Source organism: Denticeps clupeoides, chromosome 4, assembly GCF_900700375.1.
Source record: "Denticeps clupeoides chromosome 4, fDenClu1.1, whole genome shotgun sequence".
In the NCBI taxonomy this organism is placed as follows: domain Eukaryota; kingdom Metazoa; phylum Chordata; class Actinopteri; order Clupeiformes; family Denticipitidae; genus Denticeps; species Denticeps clupeoides.
Genome location: NC_041710.1, coordinates 3,599,225 through 3,621,303, shown reverse-complemented (window position 1 = coordinate 3,621,303; position 22,079 = coordinate 3,599,225). Strand labels below are relative to the sequence as shown.

Below are 22,079 nucleotides of genomic sequence, written 5' to 3'. Positions count from 1 at the left end.
TTTTGATGCCTTCAGTGAGAATCTACCAACGTAAATGGTCATGAAAATAAAGAAAACACATTGAATGAGAAGGTGCGTCCAAACTTTTGGCCGGTACTGTACATTATACAATATATGAATAGAATGTTGCCACAATTGCACATTATATATTATTTAGGACATGTTATCACTTAAGAAGAGATAAGCTGTTTTAATTGCATGCTGCACTTTCACCAGTCAAATATTTGCATGTGATAATAAAACCGGGCCCGATTTTTTTCACGTGTTTTCCATTGTCCTGGGCTCCCACTGTGGACACGCTGACTTGTTATCTCCAGACGGACTAAAGTACCCGAGAAACCGCAGAAACTGCGTTAGCGGTCGTGGAAAAATAACAGCGGTTCCAAATCCACTTCCCAGGATTTAATTCCAGTCCACATTTTCGCTCCGTCCCAGCATCCGATCCGTAGTGCCCCCAATGCTCCCGATGATGGGACTGAGAACGGAGCAAACACCTGGAGTGGATTTCTGATCCGAGAACGTGGTCGGGAATCACTATTTTTTGGGGTTTTCTTTTGTTCCTTCTTTTTAAACGTCGCCCCGCATATTTCCCGGAGCGTGTTTGAATTGTGCGGTAGGAGACCACGGCTTCTGCGACGCCCGCTCCCAGGTGAAGGACAACTGAAAACGGAACCTCGGCCGCCGCGGCCGGAAGACGCCGGTCGTCGCCGGCCGCCGTCTCTTGTCGCCGGACTGCTCGCCAGCCGCTCGCCAGCGGGGAGGTAATTTTTAAACGTCCGCCGCCGCGTCCACCGGCTCGTGTGGAGCGGGTTCCCGGCTACTCTCGACCCCGGCCGCGTTGTCGCCTTAGCCGCTGCTACTCGGCTGCTTTGACCGCTACGTTCCAGGTTCAGGGTAGCCGGCTAACGCTAACCTGTCCATTCACACGGCCGGATGCTACACGTCTCTTACACGTTTCTGAGGGTACTATTATTATAATATAATATATATAATATATTTAATATAAAATATATATTTTAAAAGCCGTGTTATTGTCGTAGTTGCTGTTACGCAGGTTCTCGCCTGGAAATACAGGGCTTTCTGTAGCACATCTCACCTCTATTTCTCCAACTTGGGCTTGAAAACACACACACACACACACACACGTACGTACGTACTGTTCGTACGACCGCGGTGACATTTGTACTTCGAGCACATGACTCTACCGTCACACCGAAGACCGGCCGACGCGGTTTATTCCATTTCCGAAAGAAGCCTGCGTTATGAAGGCTAGTTTTACCTGACAGCTCGGTAATGGCCGGAGTGTTCGGTAAATAACCAGCTTGCTTTCTCTTCTTTCGTTCTTTCTTTCTTTCTTTCTTTTTGGTAGCCCGGATGAAGCAGTAATATTCACTGACGGGCTGCTTGCACACATTACACTTACATTTACAGCATTTTCCGGACGCCTTTATCCAGAGCGATTTACAATCAGTAGTTACAGGGACAGAGTCCCCCTGGGTAAAGTCTCTTGCTCAGGGACACAATGGTAGTAAGTGGGATTTGAACCTGGGGCTTCTGGTTCATAGGCGAGTGTGTTACCCACTAGGCTACTACCACCCTACCCTGCACACTGAATAAGAAGTTTTTGGGCCGGACCAGCTTTACATTTACAGCGTTCGTCCAGAGCGACTTGCAGTCAGTAGTGACTGGGACAGTCCCCCCATGGGACACTCGGGGTTCAGTGTCCTGCTCGGGGACACGATGGTAGTAAGTGGGGTTCGAACCCGGGTCTTCTGGTTCATAGGCGAGTGTCTAACCCACTTAGCTAACAACGGATTTTAAAGGTCCCTTGACATATATTTTTTGGCTTTTGTATCGGTCTTGTTGGTCCCCTGAAACTGTATCTGACGTCTCTTTCCGGAATTCAGCCGCGGTGCAGAATTACAGCCACTTTGATCCAGTCCCACAATGAGAGTTCCCCGGACGTGCCGTTTCACCGTCTGTAGCTTTAAATGCTAATGAGGAGGAGAGCGGCCTATAGAAATCGTTCAGGGGACATTCGCGGAAATGACGTCATCAGCACCACGATGTTCACCAACCACGATGTTTGGCGCAGACAGGAAGTTCAGGAGTTAAACGGTGGTCCAGCAGTCCCAGCAGCAACCATGCTGTATTAGGAGATTTGACCAGCTGGTCCATAGACTGTCCTAACTGTCCATACGACATGCAGTCCAGGGAAAACACAACCACCATTTTGTGAAAGTAACCAAAAATCAAATACTGATTTGCCTGAATTATTAATTGCAGAATGTTATCGTATTGTTCTCAGAGCAGCAGTATAATATTGTCCTCTATCTGTAAACTTTTGACAACTTTTGAATTTACATTAGTTTTCATGGTTTACATTTACAGCATTTACCAGACGCCCTTCTCCAGAGCGACTTACGGTCAGTAGTTACAGGGACAGTCCCCCCCTGGAGACACTCAGGGTAGTAAGTGGGATTTGAACCTGGGTCTTCTGGTTCAGTGTCACCCACTAGGCTACTACCACCCCGCAGTTAAAATTACTATTTGTCCCCATAAGTCATTGTAGGGTCCTTTTGTAGGTCTGCGTTTTAATTTGATTACCCGCCGCTGAGATCATTAACCAGTCATGAGGCGGATGCGCCTGCAGTATCGCCGCTGGAAGAGCGCGGTGACACGTGACCCGCCCTTATCAGGCCGCTACCGCAGGAGGCCCTTCGCCAGAAGCGCGGCTTATCAGCCCGGTTTCCTGCGGGGGGAAGATGTCCCCTCGGCCAGATTGGACGTGTGCCTAGGGGCACGTTGCCCCTGGGGACAGCGAAGAGGGGCAACGCGTTCGAACCCTTGCGCAACCGACAGCCGCACAGAGTTTCTGTGCCTGCCGGCGGTGGTCGGTCCGAGGCCCCGAGTCTCCGTAGCCTCATGAGGCCATGAAGAGACTGCGTTCGCGGGGGGACGCGGATCGGGTGGACAGCTTGACCGAGGACGAGGCTAGTGAGCAGGAGGGCCCGTCTTCCCTCAGGACCGCCTGGTCTCTGGTGAGTCCGGGGACCAGGATACGCTGTCTCTCTCGTGGACAGGATAATCACTTCTGCCCTTTTTTTCCCTCCTTTCAGGTTGTCCTGAGCAGGAATCTATACCATTAAATAAAAATTCATATTGCACTTTTACAGTAATAATTTTTGTTTTTCTGAGTTTAATATATTTTTTTTAATCTTTATTAGATATTACTTCGGTATATTACAGATATTACATCACGATCGGTCGGTGTATTGATTTATTGTCCCGCCCCTATATGCCCTTGTTCCTTTTATACGTCTAGGCGGGTACAGCAGGCGCCCAATTTTATGTTTAATTGACGATGGTTGAAAAAAAATCTCTTGCGGCCTCACTCATATGTACGTATATAAATGTATGTACATTTTGTGCGTCATATTCAACAGTTTATTTGTTTTCAGCTCGAACCCGTGAAAAACCCACTTCATGCGGCCCCAGGTGTCCTGCTATCAGAACCAGTTCGCCCGGCGCCCCGGTGATAAATTCGACCGCGGGTGGACGTCTAATCCCGCCGGGCCGCTTTCGCTCTTAGCCGGCAGCAGGCGTTCCCAGAGCCCTTCAGTGATCTGCTGCTTTCGATTCGCCGCGGCCTCGTCGTTCCCCTTTGTGTTCTCAAGCACACACACGGAACACTTGAGGGAACCTGTCCAAGCGATTAGAGGAGCGACCGTCAGCTTCCAGAGTTTAGAGAACTTACATACATTTTAATAAACATGTATAAAGAAGTATGTATAAAATGTAATAAACTTATATAAATTCACTATTACCAGAACTTTTATACATATTGTATAAAATATCTTATGAAGAGAGAGTTTAAGCCCCGTTCCAACGGGAGTGTTAGAAATACCCCGGGTTAACTACCTCCAAAAGGGTGGTAGTAGCCTAGTGGGTAACACACTCGCCTATTAACCAGAAGACCCAGGTTCAAACCCCACTTACTACCATTGGGTCCCTGAGTGTCTCCAGGGGGGGACTGTCCCTGTACCTACTGATTGTAAGTCGCTCTGGATAAGGGCGTCTGGTAAATGCCGTAAATGTAAATGCGGCACAGCACCTGAGTTTCTGCCATCGTCACCTTTCACCCGATTACACTCTGCATGGTGACCATGTTCTACGTGGCCTTCCTCACCTGGGAGCTTCTCTGCTTCCTTCCAGCACATTGATCTGGAAACCTGATTGGCCAGGAGAGTTCAGGCATTTCATTGACGCTATAACGCTCATGAGCGTACCTCGCAGAACGCAGCACTTCCCTCATCCGTGTTCGGTGAAACGTTAACTCCGGCATGGCTCTTGAAACGGTGGTAGAGGGAAAAGTTCACTCTGAGCTAGCACTTCTGGAGATGTTATGTAATGTCATAAACAGGATGCATGTGGACTTGCTGTCTCCCCCGCTCTTGTTTTTTTTCCCGGCACCTGACGCTTTGTGCCTCGCTTATCTGTCTTTACTTTTATGACCTTATGGAGTGTGCGTGTATACAGGGAGTGCAGAATTATTAGGCAAGTTGTATTTTTGAGGAATAATTTTATTATTGAACAACAACCATGTTCTCAATGAACCCAAAAAACTCATTAATATCAAAGCTGAATGTTTTTGGAAGTATTTTTTAGTTTGTTTTTATTTTTAGCTATTTTAGGGGGATATCTGTGTGTGCAGGTGACTATTACTGTGCATAATTATTAGGCAACTTAACAAAAAACAAATATATACACATTTCAATTATTTATTTTTACCATTTATTTATTTTTAAGCAATATAACATCTCCACATTCACAAATATACATTTCTGACATTCAAAAACAAATCAGCGACCAATATAGCCACCTTTCTTTGCAAGGACACTCAAAAGCCTGCCATCCATGGATTCTGTCAGTGTTTTGATCTGTTCACCATTAACATTGCATGCAGCAGCTACCACAGCCTCCCAGACACTGTTCAGAGAGGTGTACTGTTTTCCCTCCTTGTAAATCTCACATTTGATGATGGACCACAGGTTCTCAATGGGGTTCAGATCAGGTGAACAAGGAGGCCATGTCATTAGTTTTTCTTCTTTTATACCCTTTCCTGCCAGCCACGCTGTGGAGTACTTGGACACGTGTGATGGAGCATTGTCCTGCATGAAAATCATGTTTTTCTTGAAGGATGCAGACTTCTTCCTGTACCACTGCTTGAAGAAGGTGTCTTCCAGAAACTGGCAGTAGGACTGGGAGTTGAGGTTGACTCCATCCTCAACCCGAAAAGGCCCCACAAGCTCATCTTTGATGATACCAGCCCAAACCAGTACTCCACCTCCACCTTGCTGGCGTCTGAGTCGGACTGGAGCTCTCTGCCCTTTACCAATCCAGCCACGGGCCCATTCATCTGGCCCATCAAAACTCACTCTCATTTCATCAGTCCATGTGCACGCTTGACTTTTCTCAGTTCATGGGCAGTTATTTTGCGCCTTGGTTTTTCCACATGCTTCTTGCGACCCTGTTGACTATTTTGAATGAAACGCTTGATTGTTCGATGATCACGCCTAAGAAGCTTTGCAATCTCACTATTTTTGACTTTTCTGAGCCTGTCAAGTCCTTCTTTTGACCCATTTTGCCAAAGGAAAGGAAGTTGCCTAATAATTATGCACACCTGATATAGAGTGTTGATGTCATTAGACCACACCCCTTCTCATTAAATAGAGGCACATCACCTAATATGCTTAATTGGTAGTAGGCTTTCGAGCCTATACAGCTTGGAGTAAGACAACATGCATGAAGAGGATGATGTGGACAAAACACTCATTTGCCTAATAATTCTGCACTCCCTGTACAGTACAGGCCAAAAGTTTGGACACACCTTCTCATTCGATATGTTTTCTTTATTTTCATCAAAACTATGAATGAACACATGTGGAGTTATGTACTTAACAAAAAAAGGTGAAATAAGTGAAAACATGTTTTATATTCTAGTTTCTTTGCTCTGATTACTGCTTTGCACACTCTTGGCATTCTCTCAATGAGCTTCAAGAGGTCGTCACCTGAAATGCTTTTCCAACAGTCTTGAAGGAGTTCCCAGAGGTGTTTAGCACTTGTTGGGGTCCAGCTCACCCCAAACCATCTGGATTGGGTTCAGGTCCGGTGACTGTGGAGGCCAGGTCTCCACTTTTTGTTAAGTACATAACTCCACGTGTGTTCATTCATAGTTTTGATGCCTTCAGTGAGAATCTACCAACGTAAATGGTCATCAAAATAAAGAAAACTCATTGAATGAGAAGGGCGACCAAACTTTTGTTGTGGGCTGTGCAGTGTTGATGCCTCCCCTGCACGTTCTCTGATAAAACAAGAAAACTGGTTCTTAAGAGCGCGTGAGACGAAACACCAGACGATCTCCATAATGAACGTTGTGGGAAAATATCAGTAGGTGGAGGTGGAACTGAGCAGATAAACATCACCAAATATAGCTAACGCAGCAATGTCGGGCCCAAGCAGACATAGTTGCCATGGAAACATTGATTGCCATTAAATGGTGGTGCTGAAGTGTCGCCTATGAAACTTGATAGAATAGAATTCCATATTTACTTCATTCTGTTCATTCCACCACCTTGGTACCAGAGGTGCTAGATGCTTGTCTTCTTTGTGTCTTGATTTTGGGTCCAGTCGAGACCTCACAGTAGGTACGTTGAAATGAATCTCATAATTAATGCATCGCGATGCGGACGTGGATGATCCTGCATGGATGTAGCGCTGAACGTTGCATCACGTGACTATGATGGGTGATTTTCTGGCGCCGGTATAAAAATTTGTGGCTCGAATTTTGAGGCATGCAGTATTGTTCAAAATAAGTGCAATGTGACTAACCAGAATAATCCTGGTTTTTAGTATATATTTTTTTATTGCTACATGGCAAACAATTTACCAGTAGCACTTGTTGAACATGCATTTCAAAGCCTGAGGAAAGTGGGTCGTTCAAGACATTGATACTTTGATTAAAAAGTTTATTGGAGAGGGGAAAACCTATAAAGAGGCGCAAAAAAATTATAGGCTGTTCAGCTAAAATGACCTCCAATGCCTTAAAATGGAGAGAAAAACCAGAGAGACGAGGAAGAAAATGGAAGACAACCATCATTAATGGATCGAAGAATAACCCAAATGGCAAAGGCTCACTGATCAGCTCCAGGATGATCAAAGAAAGTCTGGAGTTACCTGTAAGTACTGTGACAGTTAGAAGACGTCTGTGTGAAGCTAATCTATTTTCAAGATTCCCCGCAAGTCCCCCTGTTAAAAAAAGGCATGTGCAGAAGAGGTTGCAATTTGCCAAAGAACACATCAACTGGCCTAAAGAGAAATGGAGGAACAGTTTGTGGACTGATGAAAGTAAATTTCTTCTTTTTGGGTCCAAGGGCCACAGACAGTTTGTGAGACGACCCCCAAACTCTGAATTCAAGCCACAGTTACACAGTGAAGACCGTGAAGCGTGGTGGTGCAAGCATCATGATATGGGCATGTTGTTGGGCATATCGCATACCAGGGATCATGGATCAGTTTGCATATGTCCAAATATTTGAAGAGGTCATGTTGCCTTATGCTGAAGAGGAGACTCCCTCAATGACCCCAAACACACTAGTAAACGTCCAAAGTCTTGGTTCCAAACCAACAAATTAATGTTATGGAGTGGCCAGCCCAATCCCCGGACCTTAATCCCATTGAGAACTTGTGGGGTGATGTTGCTGTTTCTAGAGCAAAACCAAGAAATGTCAACGAATTGTGGACGGTTGTTAAAGAATCATGGAGTGGAATAACAGCTGGAAGGTGGTTGACTCCATGCCACCCAGATGTGAAGCAGTTATAAAAAATGGTGGCCATACAACAAAATATTAGTTTAGTGATTCACAGGACCGTTTGTACAGTCAATGGCAGACAACTAATTTCAACTAATTGCCCAATTGCACAGCCTTAAGAGCGCACATATCATGAATGCTGGGTCTTGTTTGTCGTCTGAGAATCTACTGCACCTACTGGTAACTTGTTTGGCATATAGCAATAAAAAAAATAAATTACTAAAAAGCTGGATTATTCTGGTTAGTCACATTGCATTGTGGGAGCAGCTTTTAATCGAAAGTTTTCCCGTTCCCAGGCCGACACCATGAATTACGTGGGGCAGCTGGCCGGCCAGGTCCTGGTGACCGTGAAGGAGCTCTATAAAGGCATCAACCAGGCCACCCTGTCCGGCTGCATCGACGTGGTGGTGGTCCGACAGAAAGACGGAACGTTCCAGTGCTCCCCGTTCCACGTGCGCTTTGGGAAACTGGGTGTACTTCGCTCCAAGGAGAAAGTGGTGAGTGCCTGTTTGGGCCGACAGGGTCGAAATTGGCTCGGTTTCTGTAAAATATTGTGTCTGCCGGGCTGATAATGGTAGGAAGAAATTCCAGAAATGACATCAGGACGGGTGAACCAATCTATGCATCTACTCAAATATCTGATTAAATGCCTAGAAGTCGTTGACAGGCGAAATAGTTGATAGGTTTCACTATGGGCAGATGCTTTTCTAAAAGAAAAAGGTTTTCTAAAGCACAAAAATAACAGAAAAATAAGAGGCGGTATTTTATTCACCCAGTTAACAGACTTCGAAAGAGAGAAAATTAACATGTTGCTATTTCGGAAATGGGAAATGTTAAAAGGTTAATTAATTTGCTGTGTGGGGTTAACACTGGAGATGTAATGGCCGGTGCCAGGCTTTATTTTGGGACTGTTGAGTTTGCGCATCCTCCGCGTTTTTTTTTTTTGCCGAGCAGTCAGCCTACAGCCTGGAGGGGTTCAGAAAAATGTCTTTTTTTTTTGTGTGTGTGTGTGTGTGTGATGAGGAGGAAACAGGACTCGCTGCGGCTTCCGTCTCTGAAGCCTGACAATGAAGGGCCTCCCGTAACTGCTATTTTGGGGAAGAGGGCGGAATCGAGGCAGATGACAGCAGCGACTTTTGCGTCAGCGCGCATAAACGTTTCTCTGAAGCGCCACCGGCAAACCTGGAGCAGCGGAGCGCCAGCGGTCCCGGGCTGCGTGGCTAAATATATACCCATATCGCCTGCCATGGTGTTCCTGCCAAGGAAGCAGGACAAAAAAAAAAAAAAAAAAAAGCAGAGTCCTGCTTTTCCCGCTTCCATTCGGATCTTTGAAGCCGACATGAGACAATTCCTGTTAAAGGCCTTGCCAGTCACGTTGGCCCTCGGCGCCATTCAGATGCCAGTCAGGAGCCGAACCTGCGAAATATGGCGTGAACGGGCGCAGGGAAGGGGGTCGAAGGACCGCTTTTCTCACCGCCGAGAGGTGCGGAGAAATAGAAGTCGGCGTTGCTATGGCAACAGGTTTTCCGAGGCGCTCGGCTGGGTTGAGAAGGTGGAGGAGGACGGACGGACGGAAGGAAGGAAGGAGAGGTTTGGGGCGTGAGATTGTCTCATCAAGGCTGCTTGTGTAATGGCGAGGGAGACATGACGCGGTGCCCCTGCTGCATTGTGGGATGCTCCGTATTTAGGGTGAAGCCCACCTGGACCCATTTATTCCATTTTGGTTTCATCAGCAACTTTTAATCAACGCGTGAGTGCCGTCTTTCCGCACCGTGGGAAGCGATTTTATCCTGAGCACGCAGGGTCTGATGCCGCGGTGAAGCCGCCAGGCCCGAGTGGCCGCCGAGGTCCTTGCTGGCCCGTAGATCTCCAGGCAATCTGGGAAATAAAAACCGGCGGGATGAAGGAGACGAGATCGTGATCTGACGCGGCCAGGTGGAGCTCGGCGGCTGAAATGAATGAGTTCCTGTGCCAGAGGCGTCCACGCGCACCGTGGGGATCGGGTTCCTTTTTCAGCAAACGGGGCAACGAGCTTCCGTTCCGTCGGCCACGGTGTTGCCGGATTAAAAATGCATCGCCCACGTCCAACTCGGGATCAATTTCTTCTTTCTAAGGATTTAATGTCACCATAACGGGCTGTACGCACTGCGAATAACACCAAAAAAAAACAAAAAAAACGTTTCAACCGCATCTAACGATTCATTTCCGGTTTGTATGATTGAAAGAATTCTTCTTTGCACATTCACATTGTTCACTATACGTACAGCGATGGCCGTCTGTCTGCCATTCCAAGTCCTGTGCACTACAGCCTGCCATTTTGTGTTTTTATTTATTTCCCCCGCCCTCCATTAAAACAGGATTTCGATATATTTTATTGATTTATTATTTTTTTTGTTACGTTGCCCCGCCCAGGGATTTTAAGGCTATTGTGGGTGCAGCGTGGCCACTGACCAGAGTAATTATCCCCTCTCGTCTCCCGCCACAGATCGACATCGAGATCAACGGCGAGCCGGTGGATCTGCACATGAAGCTGGGGGACAACGGGGAGGCGTTCTTTGTACAGGAAACGGAGGAGCAGAACGTAAGCAGGAATATTTACTGGCAGCAACACATCAAGCTGCAAAAATGCCATTTTAAGTTTCATTTGGCACCGGGGAAAAACTAGGGAATAATTGGTTATTTTGACTGCCGTACTGTTTGAGTTATTTATTTAAATTTTTTTTACGACACATGGGACCAGGGCCCTGTTGTTCAGGACGTGTCTCAGTGTCCTCGCGTTCACTTCAGCGTAATCGCAGTCCGTCTTCTGGGTGTCCCTCTCAGGCTTAATTCTGTGTGATGTAGCCGAGATGAGAAGTTAACAGAGTGGGCACTCAATTTATCTTGGCCTACTTAACTGTTTAATCGGCCAACACCCCTGAGGGTCTCGATCCACCGATTATATATCAGTGTACGAGAGGGAAGCTTTAGCTTTTTTTTTTTTTTTTTTTGGTAACCTGAGGGACTCCCTCGCTTCTTTGTCGTTTCTAGGAGATTGTCCCAGCCCATCTGGCCACGTCCCCCATCCCAACAGAAAGCCACTTGTTTTGGATTGGAGAGAACCGCGGGGCGGCCAAGGGTGTGGTCAGTGACCCTCTGGATCCCGAGGAACCTCCTGAGCCCCTGGTGAGCACCAGCACCGGTGGCTCCGTGAAAAAGAAGAAAAGGCGAAGGAAGAAGCACAAAGGAGACCCCCGACGCGAGGAGCTCACCCCCCCAGCCTCCGCCAACACTCCCGCGGCTCCCGAGGAGATCTTTGAGATGGACCTGAGCTCCGACGAGGACACTGCTGCAGCCCCCCACGGCACGCGGTGAGAGACGTGGCAGTGTTCTGAAAGTGAAGCGATTGTCATTGTGAAACACTGCAGTCCTCTGCTTTTAACCATCACCCTCGGTGAGCAGCGGGCAGCCATGACAGGCGCCCGGGGACTCAGTGCTTTGCTCAAAATTTTTTTAAATTTATTTATTTATTTTCTTTGCAGATCATCTTCACTAAGCACTACGCGGGAGGTCGAGCACAAATATCCCGTGGTTCACCACACATTAGACAGCTACCCCTACTCCGACGGAGACTGGTCGCCCCCAAACAGGTACGTCTGACTGTTTTCTAATAAGCACCGACTTGCAATGATTACCATTCCCCGTTGTTCTCCTTTTTTATTTATTTATTTTTGCCTGTACGCAGCCACGCCCAGTCCCAGGCCTTTTCTCCCAAGAGTGATTCAGAGCTGGTGGTGCGGCCGTCAGAGAGCATGCTCAGATCCGAGTCCCAAATGCAGTGGAGCTGGGGGGAGTTCCCTGAGCCGACCAGGGTGAGGAGCGATAAGCCCCATGATGGCATGTGTTTTTATATAAATATATATATATAGTTCTGTTCTGATGCGGATTTTAAGGGTGCTTTCACACCTTCGTACGTTTACTTTGTCAGTTTGTGACATTTTATCATTTTTCCTCTTGGTTTGGTTTCCAAGTGAACCAAAACGCTCCAAATCACGCGATAGCTTTCTCTCTGTTCATCGGTCGTTTTTCAAATCATGCAACCGGTGTTTGGTCCTTTTTTGATTCGGTACACATTCTCACCAGGTCGGAAGTCCCGGAATGTACCACATATCGATGCCAGCATAAAATGTCCTAAAAAACTAGAGCAAGCGAACAAGAGCAAGCATGCGAGACATTATTATTATTATTGCGTTTAGATCACTGCTGTGTCAAGATGTTTTAACATTTAATATACGTAGAATGGGGCATTTAATACTGTGTTCAGACTGGACAAGATAAACCGCACCCAAGACCTGTGAGTGTGAAAGCGCGCTGAGATTAATGTTTTTTTCCAGGTCCCAAAGAAGGAGAAGGCTGAGCTGCCAAAGACGGTCACCATCACGCCGTCGGAGAACACGCACTTCCGGGTCATCCTGAGCACTGAAGCCATGGAGACTGAAGCGGACGAGCAAGACCGGTTCACTGAGGTGGACCCAGGCCGCACGTGCACCATCGTCAAGCCCGAGCCCCGGACCCCGGTCACTCCTGTCACCAACATAACCTGCGAGCTGCCTGACAGCATGGCCACCTCCACCCCTTCTGACCCCCACACTGCAGCCGCGGCTGCTGCTCAGATGGTTGGAGACATCGCTGACCCATCGAAAACCGACTCGCCCTCTAATAAGAAAGGTGAGTGGGTCACTTTCCCAATTCTCACTTCAGTATAAAGCTTGCATCGCATAATTTATTTTTCAAATATATCTGTCTTGTTGGTCCCCTAATACTGTATCTAAAGTCTCTTTCCAAAATTCAGCCTTGGTGCAGAATTACAGCCACTTTGATCCTGTTCCACAATGAGATTTCCCATGAAGTTGTCTCGGTGTCTGTAGCTTTAAATGCTAATGAGGAGGAGAGAGGCGGGATGAGGAGGAGAGCGACCTATAGAGGTTGAGGGGCATTCGCGGAAATGACGTCATCAACACCATTCATTAAATGAACCCACTGGTTCTTCAGAGTCTCGCGTGATGGAGCTAAAAAAAAATAAATAAATCTATTTGTGCTCATTTTTACATTCAATCATGTATGTAATGTATGAAAAACCCCAGTCAGCCAAAATGTCTTGTAGTAATTTATTATTATATTTTCCTGACAGGAGTCCCTAAGAGGAGTCAGCACCAGGGCCCAGAAGACATTTACCTGGACGACCTGAACGTACTCGATGCTGAGGCGGTCGCTCGATACTTTCCTAAGAGGTACTGTGCTCTTTGGGAAAACAAACGCAACTTTTCTGATAGATTTTCTACTCAAAACTTTGCTCTCATTTGTAGTGAAATCCAAATATTTTACTCATTAAAGGAGCAGAGCATATGCTTTTTTTCTGTGATTTATTAAAAACGGATCACATTCATCTACTAGATAGTACTTGGCCAGTGCTACATGGTACATTCATCTACTAGATAGTACTTGGCCAGTGCTACATGGTACATTCCGCCTGAATAGGCATGTGTTCATCAAGCCACGGATGTTTTTTTCCTGCAGTGATTCAGAGTCTGGCTCCAAGCACTGGATGGACTCTGGGATGCGCTCGGGCTCCCAGTCACCGCAGTCGGTGGGCAGCGCGGCAGCTGACAGTGGGACCGAGTGCCTGTCCGACTCTGCCGGAGACCTGCCAGACGTCACGCTGTCCCTGTGTGGGGGACTCAGCGAGAACGCAGAAATATCCAAAGGTGCTCACCCTCTTTCTAAGTGAACATAGAACAGGAATATTCACATGCGCTTTACACAATTCCTGCAGGCAGAAGCCCTATCGTGATATCATGATCAATGGAGGAGAGTTTGGAAAAGTTACTTATTTATATCTCTGCACTTTCAGACCAGCTTTGAGAGAAATATAGTTCTGTTTTTTACCCAAAAATAAAATAAAATTACTTCTTAAATATGACCTGTGATATACATTTGCTTTTTTTTTTTTTATCTAGAAAAATTTATGGAACACATTATCACCTACCACGAATTTGCAGAGAATCCAGCCATCATAGACAATCCCAATTTGGTTGTCAAAATCGCAAACAGGTGAAAGTCTCAAACACACACCGCCCATGATTAATAAGGATTAATGATTAAAAAAGTTCTTTTTTTTTTTTTTTTTTTTTTTCTTCTTCAGTAAGTTTATTTCATGCCTCCCTCTCTCCCAGATATTACAACTGGACACTGGCCGCTCCTCTGATCCTGAGTCTGCAGGCCTTCCAGAAAAACCTGCCCAAGGTAACGCGACTTCTGTTGTCCACAGGATCTTACAAAATTTCGATAATGGATCCCGTATACACTAGGGGAAATGGAATTAAGAAGCAGACTCATGCACAGATTACAGATTATTGATTACCTGCGAAGCGCTGGTCACCGCAACTTGAGCAATTTCACAGTAACCACTGTGAACTGTGTATCTGTCTGTGTTTGTCCTCCTCATGGTCTCTCAGGCCACCGAGGAGGCCTGGGTGAAGGAGAAGATGCCAAAGAAGCCGGGCCGCTGGTGGTTCTGGCGCAAGAGAGCGGACAGCACCGTCAAACAGGTAAGTGCAGAAAGTTTCCCCGTCAGCTCCCAAAGTCTCCATTAGACTGCGCCGCGCCGCGTCTCGTCACTCATTCACTCTTAATTAGTTTATTGTGCTTGTGCAGCACAGATGTGTGCTCAGCCTGCATATAAGGAGCTGTCAGCATGTGCCATAGTTAGAAAAGAGAAATCAGCGCCCATCCCTCCTTCCAATACCATCTGGACCGCATCATATGAAGGCCCGGAGGAGTTGGATACAGGAATAAAACGAGTTTAGAACTGATTGATTTATTTTGTTGCGTCCACATCTTAGCTGCTTGTCTTGTCTTCCACGTCCAGGGTGCAGTGGAATTTTACAGCACCAGCCCCGATGGGTATAAATAGTCTGAGCGATCTGGTCCTCTGGAGGCCTTTCATCAGTATTCACCACGGCCCCCTCCTCGCACAGGATACAACCAGATCATTAGAGCCCTAATAGCTACTCAGGCTTTTATTGCATGTCCTTAAATGAGCAGTAATTAAAGCTCAGGCCTCCTAATTCCCCGCTTTTAGTTGAGCTCGTTTTGTCACTTTTCCTGCAAACAGAAGGGCGTGTCACAACAGACGCAGAATTACAGTAACGACTGACTAATCTGCTCTCTTTTTCCCCTTTCCTCGCTGGTCCACCCATTAATTTCTGCCTGTTTGCGTGATGCAGTCTGAGATCTCGGGGAAGCTGGAGATGAAGGAGTCACAGTTGGAAGACGAAGGCTCCTCGCTGTCTGACAAAAGCCACGCCCTTGAGTAGGTCTTCATATCGCTGTAGTCCTGCCACTCATCGGTTTTCAGGTTGTCATTGGAAGTGCCTTCTGGCAGCATTTTTACCAATTATTACTTTATATAATTCCTAGTCCTGTTAAATTAATAGTGCTGTGAGAAGAGACAAGAAATAAACCTGACGGCAGAGTTGGAAAGACTATTTTTCTCTCTCCCCTTCCCTCCCTAGGTCTCAAGCCAGGGACTCATCCAGCGATGAGGAGGCCAAAGAGCTGAGTGCTGTGGCTGCTGCATCTTTGGAGAGAAGCTCGCAGTCAGACGCCTTGCCGCACCCCACACCTCACGCCTACAAGAAATCGCTGCGCCTGTCCTCACATCAGATCGTAAGACCCCACTGTTCTGTCCCTGTCCCATCTGGGCGATTCAGATTTGCCCCTCTGCACTGAAGGCCCATCTTGCAGAACCCAAACTGCTCCCTAAAGATTCTAAGCTCTGGAGAAGTCTCTTCATGTTAAAGGTCCCCTGACATGAAAATTTGACTTTTTGAATTCCCCTAGCCTGTCTAGGGGTTGCAGTGGCTAGAAATTGCGATAGGTGTAAAGAAAGCTTCGGTCATTCTGCTTCACCGTTCATAGACCGGCAGCTCTGACGGTCTGATCTGGAATTCACCCCTTATGATGTCATAAGAGGTAAGGTTACCTCCCATTTCTCATGCTATTTCCACTCAGAGAATTTCCCACCCCTCCCGTAAAACATTATCTTCACCGACCCTCATGGCTTCCTAACGTGTGAAGCATTGCATTTGCTGTGATTTGTGCTCATTTTTATAGCCAATGTTTTTTTTTTTTTTTTTTTTTTTTTTTAGCACTGGCTTATTAAAAAACATTTCTGGAAAAGCGGCGACACTACTTCCTGCCCCCTGAACTTCTATAGACTTCTCTCCTCCTCATTAGCATTTAAAACTACCCAGGGCTTTGTAGGAGAATTACAGCCACTTTGATCCAGTGAGATTTCCCAGGACGTGCCGGTTTGGTGTCTGTAGCTTTAAATGCTAATGAGTGGGAGAAGCGAAGCACCTATCAACGTTTCTAGCCACTGCGGGAGCATAGACAGGCCAGGGGAACTCGTATTAATGTTAAATAATCTCACAAAGTCACGTTTTCACTCCTTTTAAAAGAAGTAATTTTCTGTTAATTTAATGCAGAGAAACACCGCCCTCTAGTGACCTTGGCTTCAATTTGTGCTCTAACATGTAAGAGATGTACTCTGTATGTATGACTCTGGCCTGATGAGATTATTTTAAAAGCAATCCATTTGTACCAGAAGCCAATAGCAATGCTGCGGCACATAGATCTGGACCAGCGCGGTGTGATTCTGTTGGTAATTTGAGAAGTGGGGAAAATGAGAGCTAGCAGATCAGGGGACTGTGGGCGGGTTCTGTGTGTGTTAAACATTCCTGCATCTGCCCACACACAGGCCAGTCTGAAGCTAAAGGAGGGACCCAATGACGTGACCTTCAGCATCACCACACAGTACCAGGGCACCTGCCGCTGCGAGGGCACCATCTACCTGTGGAACTGGGACGACAAGGTCATCATCTCCGACATCGACGGCACCATCACCAAGTACGCACCTCCACTCCTGCACCAAACAAAACTTCCTGTGTGAATAACAGGATCCCCGTTCTCTGTCCCTGCAGCCGGATTAGCATGCTGCTGCACCACAGAGGATGTCTGAAATAAAGCCAGGCAGGTAGTAGCCTAGTGTGTTACACACTCGCCTAAGATCCAGAAGACCCAGGTTCAAACCCCACTTGCTACCGTTGGGTCCCTGAGCAAGACACTTTAGCCTGAGTGTCCTCAGGGGGTGACTGTCCCTGTAACTACTGACTGTAAGTCGCTCTGGATAAGGGCGTCTGGTAAATGCTGTAAATGTAGGTAGAGAGACTGTCAGGACTGTAACCATAACTTTTTTTTGGGATGTCAGAATGACTGGCTTTTATATTCTCCCCCCCGTCAAGGAGAGAGCCGAGAAGGCGATCATTCACAATCCATGCTCCACGTAGCAGTTTTATCAACCCGCGTGTCAAAAGCCGAGCCCCGTATCAAATAACATCAAAGAGCCTCGGCACGCCGAGCCGCGTTTTCCCCCTCCTCTAACCAAATTAAATGTGCATTCATATGCAACCTGACATTCTAAATATAGCACAAGTGTGTTTTTCCTCTCCACCCTTCATTTCGATTTAACTTTTAATTACTGCAAAGCCGGCTGCGGTATTATTACTGGAAGAAATAGATTTCTTCCGCCGTCGGACTCCCACTCTCGGCAGCTGGTGGGTGGCGGACATCAAACGGCGGGCAGATTGACTGGCGCTTATTATTCCCGCGGCCCAGCGATCGGGGTCCACGGCCGCGGCTGTGATGTGGGGGCCGCCGTCCAGGGCCGCGTGGCCTGGGCCTGGACCGGGAGGAGGATGTCACCGTAATGAGCCAATTTAAATCAGACCGGCGGAATGTGGCGCGCCGCCGCGGAGGAAGATTAAAATAAATGTGAGGCGCGCTAATGAGGGTCCTCTCGCCGAGCTCCGTTTGAGGTGCTCTAAAACGGCCCCGCGGCGGAAGCTTCCAGCAGCTTGGGTTGATGTGTGGCTTCCCTTACAGTCCGCACTTTATTTTCCTGCCCTTTAAATATTCCCAAAGCACCGAAAACGAGCACAAACGTCATCTTTACCTTTTGTATGTTAATTTAAGTAACGCGGCCGGCCAACACGAAGCCATTCAGTGCCGTCATTTACCGGTAAGGTGCAGAGATCTGGGCAACGCCGTGACCGTCTGATTCAGCTGCAGTCGCCCTCAGATCATCTACGCTCTCGTATAATATGTGGTCCCTAGCCGGTGGTAGGCCTCGTGTTTAAAAAAAATAAAGATAAAATAAAATTTGTCTTTGTCTCTTCTCCTTTTTGATTGTCCCCCCCAGATCGGACGTGTTTGGGCAGATCCTGCCGCAGCTGGGAAAGGACTGGACGCACCAGGGCATCGCTAAGCTGTACCACTCTGTGGCTGAGTGAGTTGATCTCTGCTGGACGCGGTGAAAGCAGAACTTTAGCGCTTCGTCACTTTATTTCACACCCAGTTCACCTTTCACACCTGCCGTCGCCACGGATCTACAACGCAGCACCAAAGTCTTAAACTTCAGAATAATGACCCGCCACACTAGATTCTATGAACTATTGGGCTAATTTTAACCTCAAAATACGTTTTATTTAATTCATTTATTCTTTTTACACATAATGCATAACATTATTTGCCCTTTTAATCGCCCTTTTTCTCATCAGCTGAACCATTTCATGCCATGAAAGTTAAAGTGAAGTGACCAAATGTGTCCGTGCCTCCGTCGCAGGAACGGGTACAAGTTCCTGTACTGCTCGGCGCGGGCCATCGGCATGGCGGACATGACCCGCGGTTACCTGCAGTGGGTGAACGACGGAGGGACCATCCTGCCCCGCGGCCCCCTGATGCTGTCTCCCAGCAGCCTCTTCTCGGCCTTCCACAGGTACCGCCTCCTTTATCCGTCCCTCCCTCTCCGCACCGCCGGGCTTATTTTCGGGACGCCGCGTCTTTTTTGTGACCGTGTCGTGTAGGAAGTGGAAAATTTAAGCACGACGTCCTGCACTCGACCTTCTTCTCAGAGAGAAACCCCTCCTGCGTTCGCCCCCGAGCTTTTAGACGCTCTTTAATTCACTCCTTTAAAGAGGGGATGAAATGATGAAACCCGCCAGTAAGGGTTCTGTCCACAGCGCCTCCCCGGGGAGGTGGAGGTGCCGGAATATTTTACTCTTCATGCATTTTTCACGAGCTCAGCTTTGAGACAGATAGAAAAAACAAAAAAACAAAACCGAGCTGCCTTCTCCCGAACAGGGAGGTCATCGAGAAGAAGCCGGAGATCTTCAAGATCGAGTGCCTTACTGACATCAAGAACCTGTTCCAGCCCAACAAGCAGCCGTTCTACGCTGCGTTCGGAAACCGCACCAATGTGAGTTTTGTCCCCCCGTCTTATGTGTCTGTGGGCTCTCGGCTTCAGACCCGGGCTGATGGGAGGGCGCGGCGCGTGAATGGCTGCACCGTGACGTCTGTACGGCCCCTCTCGGGCGACCCCTGACACCTCCCTGCTCTGGCTGTCTGTGAAGAGCTGTTCCCGGGGGGGCGGAGGGGTCGACCCGGCCAGTCAGTGTCCTCAGCCTGGACGTTGGGCGGGTCCCTGTTTGTGTTTGCATCACCGTCCTGGAAAGTTGTGTCATTGCCTGACTGCGCTGGAAACATTTTTCCTTTTTTTTCGCCTTTGTTGGCAGGATGTGTTTGCCTACAAGGAGGTTGGAGTGCCAGTCTGCAGGATCTTTACTGTCAATCCGAAAGGTGAACTGATCCAGGAACAGACCAAGGGCAATAAGTCCTCGTAAGTGTCCTCATGCAGTTGCACTCACAGCATGGTCCGGATTGAAACGAACGAATCCTGAAATGTACTTTATTGCGTTATATAAAATCTTAATGTGTAATATTAAAACCGTGCCGCTAACAGGTACCTCTGCCCTTCCATCGCTCGTCCTGAAGCATCACCTCTATATAGCTGTAAAGTAGAGGTTAGGACCTTCACTGGTCCACGATTACGATTATCGATTAATCACGATGCATCCTGTCAGTTTATCTATATTATTTCACGATATTTTTTTAAATAAGTCAGTGACAGGCCTCGTTTGATTATGAGATTAATTTCGACGCCCCTGCTGTATACAGTGTTCAAAAATTAGACAATAGGCATTTCTATTTTGTTGTCTGATTATATGGTCATATCACAGCGTATTCTAATCATATTGTATTCATACATAACGATGTTCTGTGTTTAGGTACAGCAGGCTGAGCGAGCTGGTCGAACACGTCTTTCCCCTCCTGAATAAGGAACAAAGCTCTGCATTCACTTTCCCCGAGTTCAGCTCGTTCTGTTTCTGGAGGCAGCCCATCCCTGAAATCGACCCGGACGAGCTGCTCTCGTAGGCCCAGAGCTCCATGGGTCCCTCCCCCCGACTCACCCAACACGACTTATACTGACCTGAGGCTCTACAGGACACAGAAGCACTTGGCCACACGGTCCCGTTTCAAAATAAAAGTCCCGCCTTGCCCGCGCACTGGTAGTGGCTGCTGCTCTCATCCGCCTGTCCAGCGAGAGCCTTGGTAACGTTAGCGTGATTCTGAAGCTGCTACAGCCACGACAGGCCGTTCTGTTCACCCCTGCCGTCACACGAATGACCTCACGTGGCTCTTGGTTATGAAATAATCTATCATAATCTTTCATGAAATAATACAAACATGTATGTTAGTTTTTTTTTTTTCGCTTTTGGGCATGTAACACTGCTTGCTTGTGTTTAGAACGGTAGGTTTGTGACCTTAAAACAACCATAGGAACTTAATTTATGAAATGAAGGGGGGGAAAAAGAATCAATGTTAGGTTATTTATAGTTAATTAACTTATTGTTTTCATGTGCACTGTCCTCATGACTTGTGTAAGGAACGCCTCTCGGTGAGAGATTGGTGCAGGAGTCCGTGAGTGGAGCTGCTCGATGTTGCCTTACTGCATCCTTTTCCTCCTCCTGTCCTGCCGGCCGCCGGGCTCCGGCGCTCATGGATGCCCCAGCTCGGCCACGCCGGGGCCTGCGGTGGTGGGGGAAAAAAAGCGAACGGCACTCTCCGCTGGAGACACGCCGGAAGACGTTAAAACGTCCCGCACTTTAATGTCGCGAGGGAACAGCGATAAGATGCCCCAAAGGTGACGAGGTGACCTGCTGCTCTTAAAAAAAAAAAAAAAAAAAAGAACATTTCATTTCATATCAGCACTCAGTGTTATTCTGATCAGGCAGCTCGCTTGGTGCAGCATGGTCCGACAAACCTGGACTTTTCAAAGTGACCTGCCCAGATGTGCTCCCTGGCGTGAGATGGAGGGATTATCTGTCAGGGAAGTGTTGGCATGCGTCAGAAGGAAGGTTTGGGGCAGAGGTCCTCCAACCAGTAGCTGCGATGGTGGCTTTTTGTGGAACGCAAGGCTCCTAAGTTCTCATGCTTGTCCAAGAATGATCCCACGTTGTATAATTATGGATATTTGTATGAACACTTGTATTTTATAGCACTCTGTGCCACAAAGTAGTTATTTTTTAATTACAAAGCATATTAAGTATCTATGAAATATATCTTTAAAAAGAAAAAAAGCACAACACATCTGCAGGTATGCTTATATGGTTCTGATGATGATGGCTCTTGTTTTTTTTTTTTTTTATGTTTTCTCTGGTGTCTGTGTGTGTGCGCGCCGTTTGGAACTGCCTCTGTGTTTTGTTAGCAAAAAGAAAAAGATCCCATTCTTTCTATGAAAGCAACATGTCTCGTGTGGAGAGGACACACTCGCTTTGTACGAACCTGACATTCGTTCCGTAAAGGTTATTAAATAGAAAATCTATTGAATACATGGTGGCGATGTTCTGAAATTGCTGTGGTATATGCTGAACCGGTCCCACCCCTTGGTTTGTCTTGATGACTTTTATGTTTTATATGCTCTTAATTTCTGTTTGGGGTGGGGTACATATTCTTCTTTTTGTGTGTGTGCGTGTAACGCTTGCAACTTGATTTGTCTAACCAGCATATAAAAAAAATTAATAAGTAAAAAAAGAGAACTTAACTGTATGTTTATCTGTATGGGTTATATGAAATGTTTTATGGCACATTAAAGAAAATTACATAAAAAGTATTAAAATCTATTCCTCTAACAAGTGCACGTGTTTCTCTTAATCCTACAAATCAAATGACCAAGGTAATAAATTAAAAAAAAAGAAATCTGGAGACTTT

General features: G+C 47.0%; 1 protein-coding gene across 4 annotated transcripts; it reads left to right on the top strand.

The window, feature by feature from the left end:
- Positions 1 to 455: 455 nt before the first annotated feature.
- Positions 456 to 22,000, top strand: lpin2 (lipin 2). 4 transcript variants are annotated; one of them, XR_003749543.1, is made up of 21 exons: positions 456 to 761; positions 8,168 to 8,368; positions 10,357 to 10,452; positions 10,902 to 11,221; positions 11,393 to 11,500; positions 11,596 to 11,722; positions 12,245 to 12,578; positions 13,042 to 13,141; positions 13,428 to 13,615; positions 13,868 to 13,961; positions 14,084 to 14,153; positions 14,366 to 14,458; positions 15,137 to 15,222; positions 15,425 to 15,578; positions 16,672 to 16,820; positions 18,172 to 18,258; positions 18,595 to 18,747; positions 19,113 to 19,227; positions 19,544 to 19,647; positions 20,096 to 21,012; positions 21,104 to 22,000. XR_003749543.1 is itself a non-coding variant. In XM_028976956.1 (20 exons), the coding sequence occupies exons 2-20, from the start codon at positions 8,177 to 8,179 to the stop codon at positions 20,241 to 20,243; spliced, it is 2,718 nt and encodes a 905-aa protein (XP_028832789.1). In that variant the 5' UTR covers positions 456 to 761; positions 8,168 to 8,176; the 3' UTR covers positions 20,244 to 21,978. The 4 variants fall into 4 exon arrangements, 1 of the variants encoding a protein (XP_028832789.1); XR_003749544.1 differs by having other exon boundaries at positions 20,096 to 21,020; XR_003749542.1 differs by having other exon boundaries at positions 20,096 to 21,020; positions 21,100 to 22,000.
- The last annotated feature ends 79 nt before the right edge of the window (positions 22,001 to 22,079 follow it).